The sequence below is a fragment of the Mus caroli genome, chromosome 1 (genome assembly GCF_900094665.2).
Source record: "Mus caroli chromosome 1, CAROLI_EIJ_v1.1, whole genome shotgun sequence".
NCBI classification, from domain to species: Eukaryota; Metazoa; Chordata; class Mammalia; order Rodentia; family Muridae; genus Mus; species Mus caroli.
Window position 1 is genome coordinate 40,917,678 of NC_034570.1, and position 26,101 is coordinate 40,943,778.

General features: G+C 39.5%; 1 protein-coding gene across 14 annotated transcripts in view; it reads left to right on the plus strand.

Annotated features, from left to right (window-relative positions):
* Pms1 (PMS1 homolog 1, mismatch repair system component) overlaps positions 1 to 25,915 on the plus strand; it is a 104,413-nt gene extending 78,498 nt beyond the window's left edge. For 12 of the 14 annotated variants that reach the window (XM_029479061.1, XM_029479070.1, XM_029479064.1 and 9 more), the window contains 7 exons: positions 6,562 to 6,684; positions 6,928 to 7,071; positions 7,236 to 8,086; positions 18,085 to 18,567; positions 19,968 to 20,098; positions 22,787 to 22,947; positions 25,603 to 25,893. In XM_029479061.1, coding sequence (XP_029334921.1) covers positions 6,562 to 6,684; positions 6,928 to 7,071; positions 7,236 to 8,086; positions 18,085 to 18,567; positions 19,968 to 20,098; positions 22,787 to 22,947; positions 25,603 to 25,767 — 2,058 coding nt within the window. In that variant the 3' untranslated portion in view covers positions 25,768 to 25,893. Of the gene's footprint in view, positions 1 to 6,561; positions 6,685 to 6,927; positions 7,072 to 7,235; positions 8,087 to 18,084; positions 18,568 to 19,967; positions 20,099 to 22,786; positions 22,948 to 25,602 lie in introns of all 14 variants that reach the window. The other 2 variants (XM_021162634.1, XM_029479084.1) reach the window with 2 other exon arrangements.
* The last annotated feature ends 186 nt before the right edge of the window (positions 25,916 to 26,101 follow it).

The window sequence follows — 26,101 nt, forward strand, 5'->3', positions numbered from 1 at the left end:
TATATATATATATATATATATATATATATATATATATATATATAAAGAACAGTTGGTTTCTACATAGCTTTTTTAATATCCTCTTAGTATTGTTTGCTCCTTCTATCTGCCCACCTCTTCCCCCACTTGTAATTTTTATAAGGATTATTTATGTTCACTACTGTGCCAAGGACTTAATGCTTTCAATCTGGAGACACATTTTTCTTAGCTATATAGGGTTTATACTAATATCTATTAACAGTTTCTCTCTCTCTCTCTCTCTCTCTCTCTCTCTCTTTCTCTTTCATCCTATTTCTCTTTCCATCTTCGTATGTCTTTATATCTTCAAATTCTTTTGTTGTACTTTACATAAAAAGGCAAGAGTATTCAGCTTCCAAGAATGTTTTATTTAAATGCTGTTTTATAGCTCCTTAGTGTGTGTGTGTTCAAAAGCCTGAATCTTTCTAAAGGTAAAGTTTTGTTTTTAAAGTATTTCATAGGAGACATGTTTTGTTTTGCTTAGAAGGCCTTGTTACTCTAAATCTCTGATTCTCTCTCCCTGTTTTCCTTTTGTTCCACACTTCTGATTCTTTGTCTTTTCGCTCTGTGAATGTGTAACTGGGAATGTGTGTTTGTGCCTGCTGTTGACTCTCAGGTTCATGTTGAGTGATACTTGCCTGCCTGCCTGCCTGTCTATCATCTGATTATCCATCCATGTCCCTACCCATCTATCCATTCTCTATCCATCCATTTCCATCAGCTCCACTGGGATCTTCCTTTCTCTTTTCCTGCCTTCCTTTACTTTAATTTCAAAGACAAAGTTACATTAATTTTAGGTGATTTGTGATACATTGTCACAATGTAGTTTCTTTAGTCAAGAGACCTTTTATTTGTTGCTTCTTGACTGATCACTTTGAGCCTACTGGTTCTCTAGTGTTATGATGCTCATGGTATGTGAGTTGGAATAGTCAGCGAAAATCTAAATTGTCCTTGTTTCCCTTATTTTCCTGGGACTTGGTTGATTGTTTGTTTGTTTGTTCCTTTGTTTGAGGCAGGGTTTCTCTGTCTGGAATTTACTCTGTAGACCAGGCTGGCCTCAAACTCCAAAATCCGCTTGACTCTGCCTCCCAAGTGTTGGGATTAAAGGCATGTGCCACCACTGCCCGGCATGGGACTTGATTGTGTGTATGCTTGTATTCTAGATATTCCAGACATCCTGCTATGATCAGTAGGCTAGTAGTGTTGGATATCACATGGAAGTTTGTTAGGATTGGTGTCAAAGGCCTGTTCTTAGGTCAACTGAGGCAGATCTGTAGTTTTACCAAGTCCTTATATTCAGGTGTGGAAAACAGTTGTCTAGACTTTTATTAGCTGTGATTGGATATGTGACTGGGATTCTCATGAGTCAGCCCTGCAGCGGGTAAGTTTTCTCACTCTGTTTTGAGACATTACCAGATATTTTTTTTTTAATTTAATTTTTGGGTTTTTGTTTTGATTTGTTTTCCCCTGGTTTTGGAGACAGATTTATATAAAGACTTCTGGTAATCTCTCATAGACAACAGGAATTTTGCTTTGTCTTCACATGCTTATTTTTGCATGGAAGAATGTATAATACATGTGTTAACAATGTTCTAGTTCAAGTGCTGAAGAATGTCTGGTAACTTTAGAATGTCTGTAAGCAATCGCAGTCAGATCTCTCTGCTGTTCTTGCTTTGTGTCATTCTGTTGTATTTCTGTTCCACCAGCCATCCGTCAACACACCATACTCTGGCTTGTATTCTTGACTTTTCTAATGTCAGAATTTCCGTGAGTGTTTTTCATTCTTGGCAAAACCAATCATATTCCCCACGCCACCCCCACCCCCACTACTGGCTATGACCTCTGTCTTTATTCTGTCCCCCAGTACATATCTTCTATTGTAAAATTTGCCCACATACTCCCCTTTTGGACTGGAATGGTTGGCCCTTGGGAATGTTGGATACAGAATATCTATTCGTCTCTTCCCTTTGTGATAAGGGTCTCTTTTGTATGTACTTGGTTCTAGGAAGAATCTTTGTTAGGAGTGGTGATGCCACCTGAGCCCCTGGTTTGAAAAGTTTTGTTAGGTTGTCAGGTTGTCCTTCTTGACATCTGTCTTCTCTTTGATATTTTTAGCTCTACTCCAAGGTGAGAGAATGTCTGATTACTACCTGATTTTTATTCCTCAAACTGTATTTTTTCATAACTCGGAATATATTTTCAGTGTTTTCTAAACTTTATTCGTGGCTATCCCTGCTTGCTTGCTTATGTTCTGATATAATTGATGATGTTTACTTGGTTTAAAATCCATGTTACAGCACTTAATTTCAGAATCGTTTCCAATGTTCAGAAGAGTTTTATTCTCATCTATTTGATGTGACTTGAAACTTTAATTTACAGGATTAGGGCTCATGGTTTGTTTCTTTCATTCTGTCTTGTTCTCCATGCTTACACTCTGTCTTACAGTCCCATGCCTACCTCTTCCCTAGTCCCAGTGTGAAACCAGGGTGTCACATTAGTACTTCATTCCTCTCATCCTTCCAAGACTCCCAGACTCCTTCATGACTGCAGCTTGTCCTAGCCTGGTTCTTGGTTTTGGAATTGGCTTTATTCTTCCTGTGACGCTGGCAAGCAGCCACAGACAGTGGTCACAATATGTAAGTCATTTTGTTTTCTTCCAGGGAGGTGTTATGTGAGCTCCATGTTCCAAGTGGAAAGACTGATTTCAATCCTTTGCTAGGTTTTAATCGCCCAGTGAGGCATCCTGTCTCTGATACCATCACAGAAGACCTCTTTCTCCAGCTGGCACTCCCCATTGTGTAGTTTATACATACAACGCTACCTTTGTCTGCCATTTATGGTGTTAATTCTTTTGAAATTAAACCTTGGTTTTTATCAGCCCTATATAGTTTGTATTTATGAGAAGGTTTTTTCACATGATCTTGTTCCACTGTCTTGAGCAGAGCATTTGCATGACCACTTTAGTATTTATATGGTATTTAGATATGTGTGTATGATATTATGGAGCTTTACTTGAGAAAGAAAAAGGCAAGTGTTCGTAGATTAGTCAGGCTTGCACTATCATAGTTAAGGTAAAGAGTGTATTTCTCTGACAGACTATGACTTTCTAGTGTGGTCGAGAACATAAAAGTTGCCAGTTGGAGAGTGGGGTAAAAGCTAGAGAACATAGCTTACGACATTTTAATATGGTGAGTTCATTTTTGTGACAGCTAGTTGATGCAAGAAATAACTACAGCTTTGGTATCTTAGTATCAGTGGTGGGTAGCTATTGAACTAGGGATGAGACTGAAATTACTCCAGTTGACTACAGAGCAAAAGAGGCCTAAACATGGAATTCAGGGGACCGTGATCATCCTTAAAGGATAAAATTAAAGGAAAGGGCACAACTAATCAGACTGAAGAGGACGTGTCACAGAAGAGGGAGAAGGAAGTCAGTTCTTTTAGGAAGATGTTTTTTAAAGGGGTTGTTGTTGATGTCAGGCCTGCATAGTCAAAAGAAAAAAGACTTGCATTAGTTTTTGAGAGAGAAGCTGAAAGTATAGCAAAGTAAAAACAAAATTCTAGGCCTTTTGGTGGAGGCTTGGGAATGTGACCTTTGTGACTCATTGCTCCAAGGTATGCTAATCATACCTTGATAGCGACAGTTCCTTCCTCCACCCACCTGCTTCCTGGGTTCAAAGAGTGTTCATTCAAAGAAAGTCACCCTGACCAACTCTGGAACCCACTATGCAAATGTGCTTTTGTTAGGGGCTCTTAGAAACTGAGCGTTAACTGGAACAATTACCAGGTAGTCCTTGTAGCACTTGTGACTTTGCACTTCCTTGTGACTCTTAATTGGTACCTTGGTATTTTCCAACAACGGCCCTCCCCACTTCCTTGAGTTGTGGTTTCTTCCTTTAAATACCCCCTTACTCAGCTACTCGGGGCACCACGGTCCTCTACCCCTGCGTGGTGTATGACCATGGGCCCGAGAGCGCTCTTGAATAAAAATCCTCTTGCAAGTTGCAGCAAGACCGTTTCTTGTGGGTGATTTTGGGGTGTCACTCTCCTGAGTCAGAACGTGGGGGAGTCCTCACGTTGTGGGTCTTTCAAAGCCACTTTATTGGGTGTTTGTTGTTCCTTGAGGCAGGGTCTCACTACTTAGCCCTGGCCTGGAACTTGCTGCATTGTTGTGAAGATTAGACTGGTGTCAAAGCTCTGCCCTCTTGATTGTTGTGTTAAAGGTGTGCCACAGCATGCCTGGTGAGAGATGCTAGTTTGTAAAGAAGACTGGAGGAGAGGAGAGAGGTCTACTTGAGAAGCAGCTGAAAGGATGGGGTTGCTTGTATTTGGAGGGGTTTTTCTTTTTCTTTTTAGGATGAGGTACAGAATCTCATACAGTCTATCAGAGGGTTTCCCCATTGAACTAATTTTGGGGGGGGGGGGTGTTATTGTTCTTTTTCTATGAAGTAATCTGATGATTAATTTATATAGCATTATATGCACCATGACTGCTTGACTCTCCCTTATAACTTTAACATGGTTTGATAATTTTTAAGATTGTCTTCCTTTTTAAAGCCCAGTGTCTAGAAGTCAGTAGTTACACAGCTGCAGTCACAGTGGTGTGAAAGGGAACCCCTGGCTCCGTGGTCCCCTTCATTTTAGGGCACAGAGGACACTTCTCTTCCCTTTTTTCTCTCCTCATCTATGTATTTCCTTTAATCCAAACACTCAGTAAGTTCTCCAGAGGCTAAGCAGACTCGCCTGCTACCCAGCAGGTGCTTGAAGAAGAGTCTCATGTTGCATGGTAAATTATACAGCCATTTATAAATGCTGTGAAGTTTTACAGTTAATTAAGTGGTATCATCTTGTAATGGATTATCCAGATTTATTAACTTATTTTTCCAAATTGGTAGACATTGGCACTGGGACAGTAATGCACTTAGTGTTCTAAAATTGGTACTGCATCTCCTTAAGCACTTACTCGCAAGAGCAGGGTGAGCCACAGTCAGAGGTGACAGCCTAGGGTTGTGTTGTTACCAAGTGTCATGGTTACTGCTCGACTATAAATAACACCTTACTCCTTACCCTAAGCTTAATGCTTCCCATTAGAGTTGCTCATCAGGTTTGACTTATTTCATATAAGATTATATACCAGAATATACATACATGTGTGCACACACACACACACACACACACACACACACACACACACACACACACGTGCACACATACCATGAATGCAAAGTGGGAGGAAGGGGAATTACAATGAATGAAATGTTTAACAATTTTCTGTGCTATGTGAATTAACTCAAGGTAGAAGCAGGTACACACTCTGCCTTCTAATCTCTTAAGTCACTCTTTCCTTCTGGTCAATTTTTCTAGTGTCTTTCAGTTTCTTCCTTCTCTTGATATATTTGTAGACTGGAGAAAAGTACAGTGTGTAAATAATCACTCACAAAACTCTGTAGTGAAGTTCTGTGAGCAATCATAGAGATAACTTATAGGATACTACCAGTATTTAGCCATGAGGGAATTAGAGTTAAATCAAAGTAAACAATTTTTTTTCTTAAACACAGCAATGAAAACCCAGTACAGTTAGCTTCAAAAATATTAAGAACAAAGAAATGGCCGCTTTTCATGGGAAATAATAGTTGAAGAGAAAAAGACAAACAGCCAGTCAGGGGAAGGGGGTGAAATCACTGTATGAGGAAAGACATTTTAAAATAAAACAAGATAAGGGTATTTGTCCTGATAGTTAAAAATGTGAAGCTAAGGCCATTAATAAGATGTTTTTACTGGCTTAGTACTCTTAAGTAGTTACTCAACATTAATTCTCAAGGCATACTTACCAGCCTGTATATGACCTAAAGTTACAAGTCTCATGTGTTATCTTGTATACTTTTTTTTTTTTGGATTTTATAGATTTACTTTATACAGATAGTTATAATATAAACAAACATGTGAAATCTGAGATAATTGGATAGATGATACATAGATAGATAGATAGATAGATAGATAGATAGATAGATAGATAATATTACCACCTTGATAAAACAATAAGAAATTAGTGCTAAAATCCATCCATTTCACAAGTATTTCTCCAACTCTAAGTGAATTTCTGAACTTCTCTGGAAATATTCTAAAAGTCAGTTTACCTAATCTATCATAATCTCAAGTGATAAATAAATAACTCCTGGACATAACAACACTTAAAATATCTATAGAGATAATAATGTATTATTTTAAAATCTAGAACTTAATTTTATGGAAAAGTATATAACAGAATAATTTGTCTTTAACTTTATGTAAACAAAAGCTGCAACATTTTTAAATTGTCTAAGTAAAACTTGTGGAAAATGAAATTTTTTTTTATTATGCTTAGTCATAGGGAGTATGGGATGTGGGGTTTCTGTGGGGGAAATCAGGAAAGGGGATAACATTTGAAATGTTAATAAATAAAATATCCAATTTTGTATACTTTCTAATACACTGTATGTAATCCGACCTCTAGAACTTTATTGTTGATGTTATACCTGCTATACTTGTGTACTACAATTGTAGATTTACCTAAGTGGATTCTTCCCAAAGCATGATGCAGACCACAATTCCACAAGTCTTTCAACCCCAGAGAGAAGTTTCATCTTTATTAATAGTCGACCAGTACATCATAAAGATATACTTAAGGTAATCACTTCGAGAATGAAAAATACCCCTTGGGTTAAGAATTTAATACATTTTAAGTGAGTTTTGCTTTTTCTAAATTTTATTTTATGTGTATGGATATTTGTCGTGCAAGTATGTCTGTACCAAGTGCCTGGTGCCCACGGAGGCCAAATGAGGGCATCAGATCCCCTGGAGCTGGAGTTCTTATTTAAAGCTGGCAATAACAAGATACTTCTGTCTTTTATTCCTTGCATATATTTCTAGTTAATTCGACGCTACTATAATCTGAAGTGCCTAAAGGAGTCTACCCGCTTGTATCCCATTTTCTTTCTGAAAATTGATGTTCCATCAGCTGAGGTGGATATAAATCTAACACCAGATAAAAGTCAAGTGTTATTACAGAATAAGGTAATCTTTTTCAAATAAAGTTCTATATATAATTATGCTATAAACGTATGCAGTCCTAACTGTTCCCTTATTAAAATGACTTAGTTTTTAAAATTTTTGTTATTATTTTGGATATTGCCCCTTTTCACAGTATCCCTCCTAATACTTGTTCATTGTATTTTTAGGAATCTGTTTTAATTGCTCTTGAAAATCTGATGATGACCTGTTATGGACCACTACCCACTACAGAGTCTTCTGAAAATAACAGACTAGATGTTTCCTCAGCCAACATGGTTGTTAGTCAGACAGCCGAAACAGATGTGCTTTTTAATAAAATGGAATCATCTGGAAATAGTTATCCAAATGCTGATACTTCGGCTATTCACTTCCAAAAGGATGAATCTAGAAAAAACATTGATCATCATTTAAATGAACAGATAAATATAGGCAATTCTTTTGATGGTCATTTTAGTGGTGACATTAATAAGGACACATTTCAAAATATTCCTATGAATAATTTATCATCAGAGACTAATCAGACTAATCACAGTGAAACTCATTCTGTAGGTTCTTTTGAGCACATCCAAGGAGAAAATGGCAGGAATGGTACAGGAGGAAGTGGGGGAGATGGGAGAGAAGCACTTCCCGAGAAAGCTCTGGAAATCTGTGCAGACGATTGGAGCAGAGGAAATCTGTGTAATTCAATGGGAGAGAATATCGAACCTGTGAAAATTTTAGTGCCACAAAAGAGCTTTTCATGTAAAGTGACCAATAGTCACCCAAGCCTTGAACCAGAGAATCTCAGTGATGGTCCTTGTAGCAGAACATCAAATGTAATCCATAACAGATCTGGACAGCTTACAGCCTATGACTTAATTAGCAATCGAGCAGTCAAGAAGCCCATGTCAGCCAGTGCCCTGTTCATTCAAGACCACCGCACTCAGTTCCTCACAGAGAATCCCAAGACTGGTTTGGAGGATGCGACAGAACAAATTAAAGCACGATGGGAGACACTGAGTGAAGAGGAAAAGCACAAGTAGGTCTCCAGAGCGCATGTGCCCAGATGCTCCGCTCTCTCCATTCTGTATGACTGATGGGTTCAAAGCTTTAGAAACTTCACCTTTAGGAAGAAAATGGGAAATGCTTCTTAGCTTCTCTGAAGTATCCTTTTGGGTATCATTTTGTTCATTGTTGTTTTGGGTAGGGGAGTATTATTTTTTATTTCTGTTTTGAAAATATTTGTTGTGTTCTGTCTCCTTGGTTATTTGATAGAAGTCTTTACTGCTTTCATCTCAGTTTGACTCTCCACTTTATTATTCCTTTCTCCTAATTTATGTTAAAGAATTTCTCTGGAGCAGCATGTTTTTTCAAGCTTTTGCATTAGAGCAGTTGAAGTGATAGTGGTTTTTTGTAAAAATTTGATTGTTTCTCCCCATTAAATTGGCCTCTAGAATGACATGCACAGTACAAAAGATTGTGTTAGAGTTTCAGAACCAAGTTAGTGTATAGGCCTATATAGTCAGTATAACTTGTAGTATCTAAACTTTATTGGCAAGTTGTAAGTTGTAGGTGGTTTGTAAATAAGTGATTTGTTCTGATTAAAATATTGCCTGTATCTTCAGATCTAAGTATGTGTCCTAAAACAATCCAATGGGTATATGTAGCTAGCTTCCACTTGTGGGAACTTTTCCCTAGGGAGATGTGAACAAACATCTACCTCTTCCTTGTAAGGCACCAAAGACACCAACATACAAATCAGGCACCAAAGACAAACCAACATACAAATCAGAGTCCAGCTTGGGGAACCAGTAAGTTTATTGAGGGCATGGCTGAGGGTTTACTTACAGAGGCTCCATGATCCCAAATCAGCTGTACCACCAAAAAGTCATGGCCAGCATAGCTGTACAGATGGAGACCCCTCAGTTAAGCTTGCACCCTCTGTGTACTTTAGCACCTCCATGATGCAGTTGCAGTTAAGTCAGGATTGGGTACAGCTTCCTGAGAAGTGAGGAGAGCAGAGCCAGTGACCTTTCTCCTCCTTCCCCTCCAGAGAGAATGTCCGCTCTTAAGGCTCACTTGCATGCAGCCACAGCTGCTCTAATAACGATGATGGCTGTCATGCTGGGTGGGTAGCTCTCTACACAATATTGTTTATCAGTCAGTACAAAACCTTGCATTTTGAATCTCCTGGCCCACCAGAAAATGAAGGATAAAAATTAGACTTTCAGCCATTTATTATTATCTAATTACTTCAAAACTCTGCCAAATATCTGGGGAAATATTTAAATATAATCTGTTCATAAATGATACATATGATTAACTCTTTCATATCTTCATACTCTTCATTAATCCAGCCTTAGAAATAAATTTAAATCAATTTAAAATAGTAGTGATGACTATTAACACCAGTAGCCATCACGGATTTTCTAAAATTCTGAGCTGTATTAGAAAAATGCTTCTAAAACCAGCAAAGATCAAACGCTATACAGATGACAGCTTGTTTAAGGGAGGATGGAGGTTGTGTTTCTTCTCCAAATATATATCAAGGTGCAATGTGCTGAGCCCATTACCACATTTTGTCCCATCATCTCGTGGTCAGTTTTGTTTTGTGACTTGTTCCATATGATCCCTCCTTCCCCTCATGATTCTGAGGCCAGTCTGAGGCATGACATCATCGACTTCAGAAATATGTGTATATATATTCTTAAGAAATAAAGATATGCTTTATATTTTAGAAATGACCATAATACAACAGTCATGACTTTTAATTTCTGTATGTCTTTGTACCACATGCATTCCTAGTGCCTGTGGAAGCCAAAGGAGCATATCAGCGCTCTCTGACTGGAGTTATAAATAGAATGATGAACCCATCTATGGGTGCTCATAGAATTGAGCCCAGGTCCTTTGGAAGAGCAGTTGGCGTTCTTAACTATGGAGACATCTCTCTAGTCCTTCATAACTTTTTTAAGGACAGAACTTGGTACATGAAATAGCCAGTGTTCAAACTGCTAATTATTTCATAAATGTCAAATTTTTAGAATCTTATTTGGAATTATTATACAAATAAGGCTCACACTATGACAATTGTCTTAAGATTTACATAGACGATACAATTATTTCATTTAAAGATAAGTGAATTCTTGGTACTCCATAACTGATAAGTTCTGAGAACAGAAAGAAAAGATGCTTCCAGCCTCCTGAACTTGGGGGCTGTGCAGACTCAGGAGGGGAAGGCTGAAGACCCTAAGCCCTGCAGCAGCACTTTCTATTGCTGCCCTGTGGGGAGGGTTACTTAAGCATTATCTTGCCTTGTGTGTCCTAAATTGTCAGATTATTAGTTATGGTTAGTAAGCTTCATCTAAAGTTTTCTTCAGTAGTGTTATGGAATCCATTTAGAGCAGATCTCAGAAACTATGCCTGAGACCTGCAGACCGACATTCTCTGCTGGCTGTCAGTAAAAGTGTGCAGTGGCCTCTCACTGTTGTGAGGAGTGGTTGAGATAATGGCTGTTAGAGCTCAGGGCAGTGTCCAACATGCAGAGAGTGATTTCTCTGTTAGCGTAATGGAGATTTTTAAGCTGTTTATGTTATAAATGGCAGTTTTCATTTGCTCTAAGTCACTTAAGTTGACTTGGATGTCAGAAACAGAAATGTGCCAAGAAAGTACTGATCTCTACTTAGAGTCAGACACACAGATGCTTTTTTAAAAAAGCAAAATGTTTAGGTTTCAAGAGCAGAGCTTCTTAGACCGTGATCCACTAGATCAAATCCATGCCTATCAATTTTCCCCCCAGCTTTCATTTTGAAGTTTCCAATACTCCTCAATTCTGCAAAGAATGGATGTGATACAAGAGTAGATCTGGTATGCAGCTCAGTAGCAGAGCACCTGCATAAGTGCTGGTGCATAAGTCTCTGGCCTCCATCCCAAAGGTACTGACTCTTGAGGCAGTCATCCATGGTACTACAGGTCAGGGCTCCTGCTGCCCTCTCTGAGGCCCACCCTCTCTTCCATCCTAGGAGCAAGGCTCAGCCCCTTCTGCAGTGCTCCAGTTCATTTTGGCATTTCCTTTTTCCTTTCCATTCCCTTCCTTCATTTAGGAAATAACTTGTTAAGGGGTGGCCTGTCATTCTGGCTGGTCATTTCAGGTAAAAATAACATAAATTTTCTATACATAAATAGTATAGTCTGCAGTTTGTCATGTAGCAGTCACAGAATATTATGAGTTTTTTGAAAAATTGAAAAATATTTGAAATTGAAAAATATTTCATACAGTGTATTCTGACGATGGTTTCCCCTTTCCCAGATCCTCCCTACCTCCCTACCCACCCAACCTCACACAACACGCCCCCTTTCTCCATTTCAGTCTCTTGCTCCCTCTAGCTCTTGCTGTGCTCTCGCTCTTTAAAAATACAAAGAGTCAAGAAACACATAAATACATCACATAAAACACAAAACCAAAAACCAAAATATACACACAAAAATACTAGTAAGATCAAAAAATACCCAGTCTACAAAATTACCCTTGAGATCGTTTTGTGTTAGCCATCTCCTGCTGGGCCTGGGGCCTGCCGGAAGTGTAGTTAATATATAGCCAGTGAGACACCATTGGAGAAAACTGATTTTTTTTTTCCTTTGCAAGCAGATGTCATTTGTAGATAGCTTTTTTTTTTTTATATGTATATATATATTTTTTTATTTTTTTTTTATTTTTATTACATATTTTCCTCAATTACATTTCCAATGCTATCCCAAAAGTCCCCCATAGCGCCCCCCACTTCCCTACCCACCCATTTCCATTCTTTTGGCCCTGGCATTCCCCTATATTGGGGCATATAAAGTTTGCAAGTCCAATGGGCCTCTCTTTCCATTGATGGCCGACTAGGCCATCTTTCGATACATATGCAGCTAGAGACAAGAGCTCCGGGGTTCTGGTTAGTACATCATGTTGTTCCAACAATAGGGTTGCAGATCCCTTTAGCTCCTTGGGTACTTTCTCTAGCTTCTCCATTGGGAGCCCTGTGATACATCCAATAGCTGACTGTGAACATCCACTCCTGTGTTTGCTAGGCCCCGGCATCGTCTCACAAGAGACAGCTATATTTGGGTCCTTTCAGCAAAATCTTGCTAGTGTATGCAATGGTGTCAGCGTTTAGAAGCTGATTATGGGATGGATCCCTGGATACGGCAGTCTCTAAATGGTCCATCCTTTCATCACAGCTACGAACTTTGTCTCTGTAACTCCTTCCCTGGGTGTTTTGTTCCCAATTCTAAGAAGGGGCACAGTGTCCACACTTTGGTCTTCATTCTTCTTGAGTTTCATGCGTTTAGCAAATTGTATCTTATATCTTGGGTATCCTAAGTTTTGGGCTGTAGATAGCTTCTTGATTAAGAATAAGCAACCATGTCCATAATGCCCTCTCAGTGCTGGGATCCCATCTGTCTTGAACCTGTGCAGGCCCTGTGGATGCTGAATTCATGCGTTCCTCAGTCCTGCTGTGTCTGGAAGATGCAGTTACCCTAGAGTCATCCATCCATCACCTCTGGCTCTGACTATCTTTGGGTCTCATCTGCATAGACATCCCATTTAGGACTGAGTCCTCCAAAGTCTCACTCCCTGCACACTGTCCAGTTGTGGGTCTCTCTTAGTTGCCATCTGCGGCCTTCATCATAGAATCGGTGCCTTTTATCCCATTAATAAGGGCAATATGGAGAGTGTGAAAACACTTAGCAGTTGTCTGCTATACAGAACAGAAAATTGCTTCCTTATATAAAACCAGAAAGTTTTTAAGGAATTATCACAAAAGAAGGAACATGGTATTGCCAAGGAAGACCCTATGACATGGGTAGAATGTGAGAGTGTGATAAAGAAAGATGGGGAAGGGGTGGTAGCCAGGTTGAGGATAGCTCCGCAGGCCCCAGAATTAGCCAGAATCTTAGTCCCTGCTGAAAAAGTAGGGATAGGGAAGACTTAGGTCTTTTCTGATTTTCTCTCCTTTACTCTAGAGGGTCAGAATCCAGGTGTGAGCCATGAACTTCCCTGCCACTTGGGAGAGAGGTCCTTCAGTCAGTTGATGTTAATTTGAGCTTTCATTTGCAATATATAAATATATTCCTACTTAAAGTAACTAAGTAATGTTGCAATTTAGATGTTACTGAAAATGTTAAATAAACTTTATAATTAAATGTAGCCTTTAGTCTCAGAAACATCCTTTGACTGACTGCTTAGTCAAATCAGGGTGAATACTTTCCATTTAAGTTGCTAAGTCCCTTAATGGCATTAAATACAAAGGTAACATCTGTTCTTACTTAACATTTACCTAGTATTATTTTGGACATAACTTTTTTATGTTTTCCAAGGAACTAATTAAGTTGACTTCTTGAATAAATCAAAAGATTAGTACCATATGTGAAGATTTGCACATTATAATTAATTACAAAAATGACCTTTATCTTGAACTCATTTTCCACCCCATAGGAAAAGTCTGGAATTCTGATGTCTAAGAGCTAAAAATATACTTATTTCTAGAGCCTGTGAAAGTAAACTATTAAAGACCATGTGTTTTGTATAACTAGCCCATATGTTCGTGTTTTAGGAATAAGTGGAAGAAAGTAACTTTGAAAAATATGAAAATGAAAAGCAAATGATTACTAATGTTTATCTAGTTAATAATGAAGCAGACCTTTATTGCAGTCTTATCCAACTAACATGGAGCATTTCTTTATTCGGAAGCTTGTTCTGAGCATAGACTGTGTACCTTGTTGTGGTCTCTTGGTTCATAGTTCCACTTCACAATATACAAATCCAGTAACGGTCTGTAGAATCTAAGCCTACGAGACTTGAAATAATCTTAGTTACCAAGGCCTAAATTTAAAACTTAATTTAAAAAATATAACAGTTTTATTTAATTACTAAACTTTTTAAAAATTTATTTTTATTCTTTAACTTTTTTACAGTCCAGACTTCATTCCCCTCCCAGTCTGCCCCTCCAACTGCTCCCCATTCCATATCTCCCCCAACCCCACTCCAAGAAGATGTCCCCACCCCACCACCCCTACCCCACCAGGCCTTCTCACTCCCTGGGGCCTCAAGTCTCTTGAGGGATAGGTGCATCTTCTCTCAATGAGGCCAGACCAGGCGGTCCTCTGCTGTATATGTGTGCCAGGGCCTCATATCAGCTGGTATATACTGCCTGGTTGGTGGCTCAGTGTCAGAGGTCTTGGAGATCTTGGGGGTCCAGGTCAGTTGAGACTGCTGGTCTTCCCATAGAGGCCACCCTCCTCCTCAGCTTCTTCTAGCTTTCTCCCAATTCTATCACAGGGGTCCCAGGCTTCTGCCCATTGGTTGTATGCTGATATCTGCATCTGACTCTTTCAGCTGCTTGTTGGAGCTCTCAGAGGGCAGCCATGCTAGGCTCCTGTCTGTAAGCACACCACAGCATCAGTAACAGTGTCAGGGCCCCTGGCCTCCCTTGAGCTGGATCCCAGTTTGGGCCTGTCGATGGACTTCCTTTCTCTCAGTCTCTTCTCCATTTTTGTCCCTGCAGTTCCTTCAGACAGGAACAATTCTAGATCAGAGTTTTGAGGATCAGAGTTTTGGCAACCACATCCCTCCCCATGATACCCTGTCCCTTCACTGGAGGTGGACTCTACAGGTTCCCCCTCCCCACTGTAAGCACTTCATCCAAGGTTCCTCCCTTTTAGACCTGAGAGAGAGTCTCTCACCTCCCAGATCTTGGGAGAGAGAAGAAAGCAGTCAAGTGGTGGGGGGAAGGGAGGAGGGAGGGAGGAATCTGGGTAGGACAGGGGACAGGGAAGGGAAGGGGGGAAATGATCAGGTATTGGAGGGTGGGCAGGACCAGACCCGAAGGGGCCAGTAGAAATAATTACTACACTTTTAATCAAACATACTATTCAAATTATAGGATTTGTGTTTCTTTTTGTTTTCATGTTTGTTGTGCTAGGGATTAACCCAGAGTCGAGAGCATGCGTGCATATGTGTGTCTGTGTGTTTCTGCATATACTCTGCCACTGAGTACATCCCCAGCCAAGATGTGTGTTTCTTGATAGAAACTTAAGAGTAAACATCACCATTTACAGTGTTCCAAACAGCTTGTTGCAGAGCTATGAGTGCATGTAAATTACTCACAGAATATAAATGAATGCCCCAAGGGGCAGAACAAAGCCCTGTAAGTCTTTTACCCACTATAAAATTGAAATAGCCATTGCTTTATACAGCTGAATTACAAAGTTTTAATATATTTGATTTATTGGGATTTATCAACTGATGACTTTAAATGAAAATAGAATAACTGTGATGGATTAAATGGTGTACTTTTTAATTCCATGTGCTATTTAAATGGCTTTATTGTGTACTGTTTTCATTTTTTATTTCATTTTGAAATGAAATAGCTTTGTAAAACAATCTGGCCTGGAGTCTGTGGTTCTCCTTCCTCCCCCACCTTCCCGGTGCCGGACTGTGGGCATATGCTGCTGTGTGGGCATATTCTGCTGTGTCTGGCTCCACAACACTTAAAGCATTCTTTAAATTGGGTAAAGTTTACCTGCAGTAGAATGCAAAGGCCCTAGCAGTGTAGTTCAGTGTGAACAGTACCACAATGGAAGCATGCATTTCCATCCTCCCTACAGATCCCTCCTGCTACCTCCATAGGCAGACACTATTTTGATTTCTGTTATACTACCTTGGTTTTGCTAGTGTTTAAACTTCAAATAAATAAAACTATATGATACATCTGACTTCTAACAATATAGTCTCAAGACACATCATTTTAAGCAATAATGTTTAATTTTATAAGCATAATAAGGTTTATTCAGCCTCTTCTTGGTAGGTACTGAGGTCAGTGTGAATACTATCATGTCGGTTATTTTTCCGACATTTAAGGCTTTTATGAGTAAACTTGGGTTCCAGTTTAACCTGGACAGAAAGTAAGTTAGTTGTCACTCACCTTTTGGCAGGTATTGAGAATTTGGCTTCTTGTATTTCCTGTCCTGTTGAATGATCCATGTTCACATATAAAGAATCAGAGTTCCTGTTTAAATGAATGTGGTTGGCAGTGTTGCTAAAATCTGTCATTTTACTGACAGTTTGTCATCTGATTTTGCCACTGAGGAGATAGGCATCCGTGTCTCCAGCTATGCTTCTGACTTTAATTCTGCATTTAAGCTGTGCGATTTTGCTTGAAATCTCTTGATATTGCAAGTTCTATTGCTAGGTGCACACACATGTAAGTGTTAAGCTTTTCTAATGGGCCCTGCATCTCTGACAACTAAGCATTTTGATCTACTTCATTTAATGTTGTCAGTCTCTTGTTTTCTTACGTTTTCTGTTTCTATAGTGTATATACATTTTCCATTTTTCTATACCTCTGTGTTATTATAAAAGTGTAATTCTTAGAATCCCATGATATTAGGTATCCTGTCCTTTTGTTTGAAGACTTGTTTTATGTAATATAATCATTAGGAAGAGAGATGTCCTTCTTCTGTCTTCTCATGGAGCACTTGCAGAGGTACTCAAGGTTGAAATGAATACATTTTAACATCTAATTTATATTAGTGTTTGCATTGCTTAATACATCAGGCACTTTTTCATTGCACTTAGGTAAAGTTAATACCACAGAGTCTCACATAAAAAACTAAAGGCCCATAGGTATAAATAATTGCTTTTGGGCCTATATCATTCTTTTAGAGTGCAGCCAGGTTAGCAGAAAACTTATTTTATCAGAAGGCATTTGTATACTCATCCCTTTAAAGGATATTCATGGTTGGTAGATATGAATTGTGGGCTCTCTTGGCACACTGCATATTTAGCAGGCATTGCATTATCCTTTTTCTTGGTTCTCTTCTCACTGATTTGGGGATTCACCTTCAGTTCACAGTTTGCTTCTGGTGTATCTGGCAGGGTTTGTTTGTATTGATCCTGCCTGGACTTGTCCTTGGATCTTTAAGGTGTTATAATTCTACTGGTTGGGCCATCATTAAATGTTTGACATGTTGGGATGCTTGTGCATTAGCTCCTGTCTGCTTCAATGTGCACAGGTTGATTTTCTGTCTTGCTCACAGTGGTGATTGCTGTAGCTCTGCCTTCAGTTTCACTGGCCTTTTTGTTGATTCTATCTCTGGTCTATAACTAAATCTACACAGTGCCCATTCCTTTGAAGATCCTGTAGTTTAGTTCCTGACTTCTCACTTCTTTGCATACATACAAATTCCACTTCTCACTGGAGCTTCCCCTTCACCCCTCCTAGTTCTCTTCCTAGTGCTTATCTAGAGTCCTGAAACGTTTATACGAAACTTTTTATTAATTATAAATCTGACTTGTAATGAAGGGGTCTTTTCCTTGGCCATGACTCACACTCTGTTTTGGTGCTTGAGCGGTGAGTTTCAGTTGTGCAGTGGACATTGTGGGTGATATCTGTTCCTTTCTAGAAAGTGTTCATTTTTATTTAAGATGCCTTTGAGCTTGTGGGAGTTTGTGTTGCATTGAATTATGGGGAGATTTACTCAGTTCTAGGGTTTAGGGGTTTTCCACCTAACATATGGCACTCTTCAAGTTTTAAATTAAAGGCCAAGATGTTTACCAAGCCCCACAAGTAACTCGGACACCGGGTTCTGTTTCTTCTGCAGTAGAAGTAATGGAAACTCAGTTCAGTTCATTAGCATTTTAATGTTTTCCTGAGAGCTCTCACATGGGATTTTCTCTCGATTTTAAGTTGTTCTGGAAGCGAGGATCTGTGTTCTGATGATACAGACTAATAAGTGCCATCCATCTCCTAACTGATTCCTGCAGCTCCCACCTGCTAATGCTGGCTCGGGCTTCATGGATGCAAGTATTTTGACTGCTTTTCAGGGGCTGATTTCTGTGCTCTGTTTGGAGTTTATCCTAAGCACACAGGAGGGTCTCTCTAATACAGATTTCATTGGCATTACTGAATGACAGCTTATTAAAATTTACTTTAGATGAAATATTTTTATTATGTTATAATTTTATTATTAGTTCTATTTAATCTCTGTTCTTAGATATGAGGAAAAGGCTAAAAAGGACTTGGAACGATACAATAACCAGATGAAGAAAGCTATTGAACAAGAGACACAAGTATCATTAAAAGACGGCAGGAAAAAGATAAGGGCCACCAGTTCGTGGGGCTGGACACAGAAACATAAGGTGAAAGACTCATCTAATCAGCCAAAACTTGATGAGCTCTTTCAGTCCCAGAATGAAAAGAAGAAGAGTGAAAATATTAAAATAACAGAGGTTCCCTTTTCTATGGAAAACTTAAAAGTGAACTTGAAGAAACAAAAGGAAGTTGACTTAGCGGAGAAGGATGAGATTTGCCTGATCCACAGTCTCAAGTTTCCTGATGCGTGGCTGGTCACGTCCAGAGCAGATGTCATGTTACTGAACCCGTACAGAGTGGAGGAAGCCCTGCTATTTAAAAGACTTCTTGAGAATCATAAACTCCTTGCAGAACCACTGGAAAAGCCAATTATATTAACAGAGAGGTACGGTGAAGTAAGAGAGATTTTTTTTAACTCATAATGTTTCATGTTAAAAGTTGAAGGTTTTCTAGTGGGCATAATGATACTTTTTTGAAGGAGTATTTTGAGGAAGTTTTTCTGAACTCTAATGATGCTATTAATGGCTTATAAATAATGTTAGAAGTTCTGAGTGCTCATTCTTGCATTTAGTAAATCCCAAGTGTCTTTCTATTGTACCTTTGTGACTTCTCTGTGGTAATTGAAGCTGAAGTCCTGTGCTTTGTCTTGATATCACACTGCTCTGGCACTGTCAAACAAACGCTTCGGGTGAATTGCATAGTGAATGCCTTTATCAGCCTTGACCAAGATTCTTTGCTCCATCCTGGTTCTGCCCATATATAAGTGTGTAATACATGTTTCCTTTCATTTATTAAAGTGTGTGAGAGTAATTCTTTTGTTTAATCCTTTCATACACTCACAGAAATGATTAGATCCTAAGCTAACCACAAACTCAGGAAAATTATCTTAGGTGTGCTTACAGAAGCAGTAAGTAAGCCACATATCCAGGATTCTAATGCAGACTCCTTACCTGTGGAGTCTCCCTTGTCATCTTTACCACAAGCTTTCAGATTGATTCCAGAGTTGGTAAGATGAACTAGACATACAGCCAGTGCATTTTCTGTGATATCACAGTCAGTAAAGTCTTCAGCATTCCGAGCAAAAAAATTAAAAGACTTTGTTTGCTTCTCCAAGAGGAATGGAGCTGTAACAAGATACAGCATCACCCTCCAGCATGTTGTGTGCCTAAGTTGATTTCTCTACTGTAGTAGGCACTCAAGTCCCCTTTGCATAGATGGGGCCTCATAATATCAGCCTAGATAGGCCCTCTTCTGTAATGACTGTTCTGCGGCCCCTTTGTCAAACATGCTATGTTTGCATTGAACTAAAGGAATTTCTCCCAAGGTGTGAACTGAAAATTTTTTGGAAGAATAGTCTTATATTTAATCTTGTGGCTGTTGAAGAAGCATTGAGTAGCATTTGATTTTGAATATAACTATGTGAGTAGCTTGATGATGGAATGTGTGTTTTTCATTCGTGATAGCTGCTTTAAAGGCATAAAAAGCGATTCATTGTGGGTCAGGTTTTGATTTGTATTATATTTAGAGAACAACTTTTTACAGTTCTCATTGAGGCTTTAACATTTTAGACAAATTTCCCTTTATGTCTGCCCTCCTCCTTTCTGTACACGCTCTACAGAGGGCCTCTTGTACAATGCTAACAGAATACAGAGTGCTTTCTCACAGGGCTTGGCACTTGTGTAGTGGTAACACTTTCAAAACACCCTTGGATTAGCTTCCATAAACTTTCTTGTTTCAATCTGAATGTTTAGTAACTTAAAGAACCATAATTTCTTTCTTTTTCAGTCTTCTTAATGGGTCTCATTATCTAGAGGTTTTACGTAAAATGTCAACAGTTGAGGAAAGAGGCAGTGGATCAGCTTACCTGTGTGACCCTCGTCTTACAGCAAATGGCTTCAAGATCAGATTGACACAAGGTAACAAAAATGTGGCTTTTCTGACATGGAAAAAATAAAATAAACCTTCCAAGAGCTGCATCTGTCTCTCAGAGCTCTCAGGTCTATTTTCATCTCTCTGAAAGTCCTTGCCAGCTCTGCAGAGATGGCTTCCTTCAGAGGGTGCTCAAGTGATCACTGAACTTGATGTTATCTTTTGGCATGGCAGCCCAGCTGCCTCCTTGTGTAACTTAGCTACCTGGACTGTGATGATAAAGCAGATGTGTGGGCTCATGGAGTGGTCTGATGAAAGCGACCACTCTTTTGCTGTTTAACAGCTTTGCCTCTTTTGCCAGGTGGCACAGAGCATCCGCAGTTTCACATCGATGTCTGGATTATGCCAGATCGATTAAAGAGAATGTGCCTGCCTTAGGGAATCCAGTTTTCTTTGCTGCTCTTCTTGGTCTTTTTTAGTTTCCATACTGCCCTAGCTCCCTAGTCTAGCGTGCCTGTTTCTTCCCCCTTGTGTTCTGTTCAGTGCCGCAGGCACCATGTGGAAAGACTCCATTGCCTAAACTGTCATACCCAAAATGTAGGAAAGCATTTTTAAAAGAATGCTTTACAGAGGGACAGAAGACAGTAAGTGGGAGCTGGAGAGATGGCCTAGCAGTTGAAAGCACTGACTGCTTTTCCAGAGGATCCACAGAACAACTTACAAATATCTTTCACACTGATTCCAGGGGATCCAACGACCTGTTCTATTCTCCTTCACATGGTGCATAGTTATACATGCAGATAAAACCCATATAACAATAATAAGTAAATAAATAAATAGATAAATTTTAGAAAGAAAATAAAAAACAATAGTGTACAGATATAAAGAGCTGGATATTTGGGGAAAAAAATGTTTCATTGTTCCAAACTTCAAATTTTGCTTGATTTTTCTCAGTTTCGCAAGGTAAGGATACCTCTCATAACTGCCTCACCTCCGTAGTTATAGCTGTTACACTTGAGATGGAGATTTCATGTCCAGATCACAAATTTCTCAGGTTCTTCACTAACAACAACTAATAAATTTTGAGTAACCGTTATATATAGAGTACCCTTCAGAGAATTAACATATCAACTCCCTAACGGCCTCCAGAGTAGCCCGTATCACAGCCTCCATTTTGCAGATGAGAAAGGGCAGCAGGAAAAAGTTAGGTTTGCTGCAGAGGACAGTCAGTGATAGAGCCAAGATTAGAACCCACACAGGCTTCCTTGGCAGCCTAAGGAGGTTCGTGCATGGCCATCCGTAAAGTTGGTATATTAACTTCACAGAGTAAGTGTAACACTGAGTAACATAAATCAGGGGCAAAGCTGGGCGTGGTGACACATGCCTGCTCCCACACCTCGAGAGGCCATCATGGGAAAAGTGCCACATGTCTGTACTAGCCTGGTATATACAGTGAATTTAAAGCAATCTTTGGCTACACAGTGAGACCTGTCCCCATATACAAAACAAACAACCAGTAAGCCTAGGAGTCGGCCCATCTTCCAGCCCCCCTTTCAGACCTGAACTGATTTCTAGTCATTTCTTCTAGATTTATAGATATTTTCCTTGAGGCCTCTGGTGTCTTTTAATTGGAAATTTTTAAATATGGAGACTGGGGGCGGGGGGTATGCACATGTGCATGTGTTTTGATTTTATTCTTTAGCTGGTTCTGTAGTTTGAATTGATGAATGGTGCCTTTCTTCACATCTGTAAGGATGGACTCTAGCCTGCTGCATCCTGATTCCCGTTCTTACGTGGTTTCCACTCAAGGTCCCTGTGTGCGCTAACTTACACCCCCTCCCTTACTGAACTCTATAGCTCATCTTCTAGTGCTTGATGATGTAGCAGCTCATCTTTCTTCAGTTATTTACTGGGAAGAACATTACTTTCCTACTGTTTGGTCTTAAAACTAGGCCATAACTGAGGTTATGTTAGAGGGTAGACCATTCCAGTCCTGAGATCTGCAGTGCTTCCGTTTGTATTAGTTTACCAACAGCTACCAAAGGTTGGACTTTCCTTCTAAGCAACACGATATTGATTCCAGAATTAAAGGTACAAATGGGATAAGCACATTATGTCCCTTAATGTCAAAGGCGATGCTGCAGATTATATACTCTTGGGAATTTTCTACTGACTGAATTACCCTAAAATAGCTTAATAAATAACACCAATTTCAAGCATTTTCTTAGTTGAATCATTGAATAAATGCTAGCATTTTTATTTCCTTAAAGTTTATAGTAACAAGGTAAGAGTGTCTATTTTTATTCATGGTTAAGTTAAAATAATCAAGGTCTTTAAGTTAAATATTAGACCAGTGGGCTAGAATTTGAAGTACAGCAGTTGATAAAATGCTTAAACCATTTTGATTTTAATAAATATCATGGGACTTCATTTTCTCTCCAAAGTAAATGTTCTGAGCAAATGTGAGGAACAGAGCCGTTGGAAGTGGGGTGAAACTAAATTAGAGGAAGCACATGTGGCATCAGTGAGCACCTATGACCCAATGGAAGTCTTCTGGGAAGTGATTATTTGTACTCTCCATGACCAGAAAGAACTTTATCCTGATGTACTAACTTCTGGTGAAGGGTCACTAAGTGTTCTAACAGTGATACTTGTTTCCAATGGACATGTTCTGGAATATAATTTTAACTGACTTAACTCTGCCTCTGCATGTGTGGTTTTGTTTTTTCCCTCAGGAGTTTCCAGTACTGAGAACTACTTGGAAATAGAAGGAATGGCTCAGTGTCTCCCATTCTATGGAATAATGGATTTAAAGGAAATTCTTAATGCTATAGTAAACAAGAATGCAAAGGAGATTTATGAATGTAGACCTCGAAAAGTAATAAATTATCTGGAGGTATGCCTCACTGGATCACATGACCTGCCTATATTTTATGACTCTTATTCAAATAGAAAACTTTTTTATTTTGTTTTTAGACAGGGTCCCACTAAGTAACATTGGCTGGATGGAACTCACTTTGTGGACCAGGCTGGCCCCGAACTCATAGAGACCTGCCTATCTCTGCCTTCTATCTTTAACCCTCTGCTAGGAGTAAAGGTTGTTTTGCCCACCAACCCCAGTAGTAAACGGTTAAAAGAATAGTTTCTAAAATGTTAGTTTTCAAGAAGAAAGTGCTAGCCGGGTGTGGTGACGCATGCCTTTAATCCCAGCACTCGGGAGGCAGAGGCAGGCAGCTTTCTGGGTTCGAGGCCAGCCTGGTCTACAAAGTGAGTTCCAGGACAGCCAGGGCTACACAGAGAAACCCTGTCTCGAAAAACAAAAAAACAAAAAACAACAACAACAAAAAAAAACCAACAACAACAAAAAACAATAAAATCTAAATGGAGAGAGCTGAGAAGTTTCTGAACCCATCGAGTGTAGCCTAAGTCCAGAGAAACAACCACTGCTACTTTTAGAACTGAAGTTCTCATTAAGGTCCCCTGCTGTCACTCTCAAAACAGACCTGGACTGTTCTTCTTCTGCATTAAGTGGGCTTTTTGTTCATGGTGTTTGGTTAAAGACCTGACTCTGGAGAATGGATTCAGTGGATTCAGTGGTACTTAGAACCACTGGGGAGCTTTGTCTTGTGGAAATTCCCAGCCTGTTGCCAGGGCAATTCAACAGTGATAGTTTCAGGGAACTCCAGAGACATCTTTCTTAAGAGCAAAAAAACATGTGGTCAAGTAATAAGGTTTTAGACATAATGGAGAAAAAAAAAATCAGTTGAGAGTGAACTGAAACAGTTTTGCTAATGTGTACCAGGTTAGAGTAACTAGGCATGTTTTTTATGGAGAAGTAAAAAACAATCAGCCAGAGACAAAAAGCAGGGCAGTCTGTGAGGTAGAGGCCAGCCTGGTCTACTGAATGAGTTCTAGGATAGCTAGGGCTACCCATAGAAGCCCTGTTGGGAAAAACCAAAAGAGAGGGGTTGGGGTAAATATTCCAGCGTGACAGAGATGTTTTTGAAAGGAGAAACATAATAGTCTCTGAATCAAGAGTGAAAAATAATTTTTCTTTGGTTTTTGTTTTGTTTTCATGGTATTTTCTTCTTGTTGTTTGTTTTGAGATAAGACCTCACTATGTAGCCCAGACTGGCCCCAAACTCACACCATTCTTTCTGTACACTATCAAGTCTAGCTAAAAGGGAACACTTTTACATAAATAAGAAGATGTATCTGGTTTATGTATGTGGTAAAACAAGAGAAGTTGTCGGCTTATAAGTGGAGGGTTAGGGAGGCTTTGGTCATTTGAGTACCATAACAGATATGAAACCAAGTATACAGGTACAATAAAAGAAAGAACAGTCCCCGAGGAACGAGACAATCTCCAGGTGTCACTGAGGGCTCTTAAGACCTGACATTTCTATTGGGTGATATCAGGACAGTTATTTGATTCTAGTATTGTCTAGCATAGAATTTGCCCACATCTAAGGATTACCAAGGGTCAGGGAAAGAAACCGGAGCACTTTGTGCTCCAGAACCTGTTGCTAAGTCAGCCCTACTACTGGATTCTGGATAGCTCATTCATGGTCAACCTCAGTAAGCAGACGATGTCCCAGGGAGGCTTGTGAGTCTGTGAGGAAGGGGAGCTTAAAGGTCAGAGTGAAGGAAAACCAAATTCTGTTGGAATAAAGAGGGGGAGAGGCTGAAAAGGTGATAGACCTGTGGCTAAATAGAGTAATATTAAAATGTAACAACTGGGAGCTTGCAAGACTTTTCTTTATGCTAAAAAAAGCTGGTTTTGTTTATAATTCTTATTCCCCAAACCACTCTTCCTGCATCAGATAACAGCATTTATATACCAAACCTGAGAACATTCCCTCTGATTCTGCAGGTCTTAGAGTCAATCTACCAAATACCTCAGAGGCAGACCTTGCATGGCAACTCTTCTCAGCCCTCGCCCACAGCACAGTAACCTTCGGCGGCCTCAAAGCCTGCTTACCTACCACAGCCTCACGGCTGTGTGACATAAAACACTTAGCAGGCTTTGTCTGTCTGTCTGTCTGTCTTAATCTCTACTTCCCTGTGTATTCTAATAAATTTTAGTCTGTCCGTGCCCTGGCTCCGGCTTACCTTCCTTACCTCGCCTCCTTCACTGCAGTGCCACATCCATGCAGGATGTTCTAGTCTCTGAAATGCTTTATGTTGCCCAGGACCTTTACATGGTAATTGAAAAGCCTAAATGTCATCTCTTTGAGTAAGCCTTCCCATTTACACAATCCCTGCCTGCTCCTGCCCAGTTAATTGCCCAGTTAATGTGTAAGCTATGTATTCACAGTGTTTTTGTCAAATCCGTTTTTTGTTTGTTTGTTTGTTTTTCTGCATTGAACTATAAATTCCATGAGAAGATCTTCAGTTCTGTTGCCAACAACTTTGTCTCCATAATGTGCAGCATTGTTGGTGCTTAATAAATATTTGTTGAGTAAATGAGAATCCGTTTTTATTTTGCTGGAATAGTGTGTTTCTTCTTCAGGGTCTATCAGGATGAAACGTGTGGCTTTTCTTTTCATAGGGAGAAGCCGTCCGTCTATCCAGACAGCTACCCATGTACTTACCAAGAGAGGATGTCCAAGATCTTATCTATAGAATGAAGCACCAGTTCGGAAAAGAAATTAAAGGCTGTGTTCATGGCCGCCCATTTTTTCATCATTTGACCCATCTTCCAGGAACTTCATGATTAAGCTTATGAACATTAGTTAGTATGGAAATTGATATGGTTCTTAATCCACTTTTGTGCTATCATGTATCAAAGTGATTATTTGTATACTGGAAAAGGTTTTTTACAGTTATAAAATATGTATAAATAAATAATATGGACTATAAAATTTTGTTTTCATGTCCAACCTTCAAACAAATTGTAGGTTGTAGGCTCCACAGTAGAAGGTAGGTGTGTTCTTGAATGCTTGATTTATTAAGTTAACCCTGTTTAGATTTTACCCCTCAAAACAGCCTAAGCTGGCATACCAAAGAGGACTTTTCAGTCCTGCTTTAAAGTAAGGATGGGGCAGTGG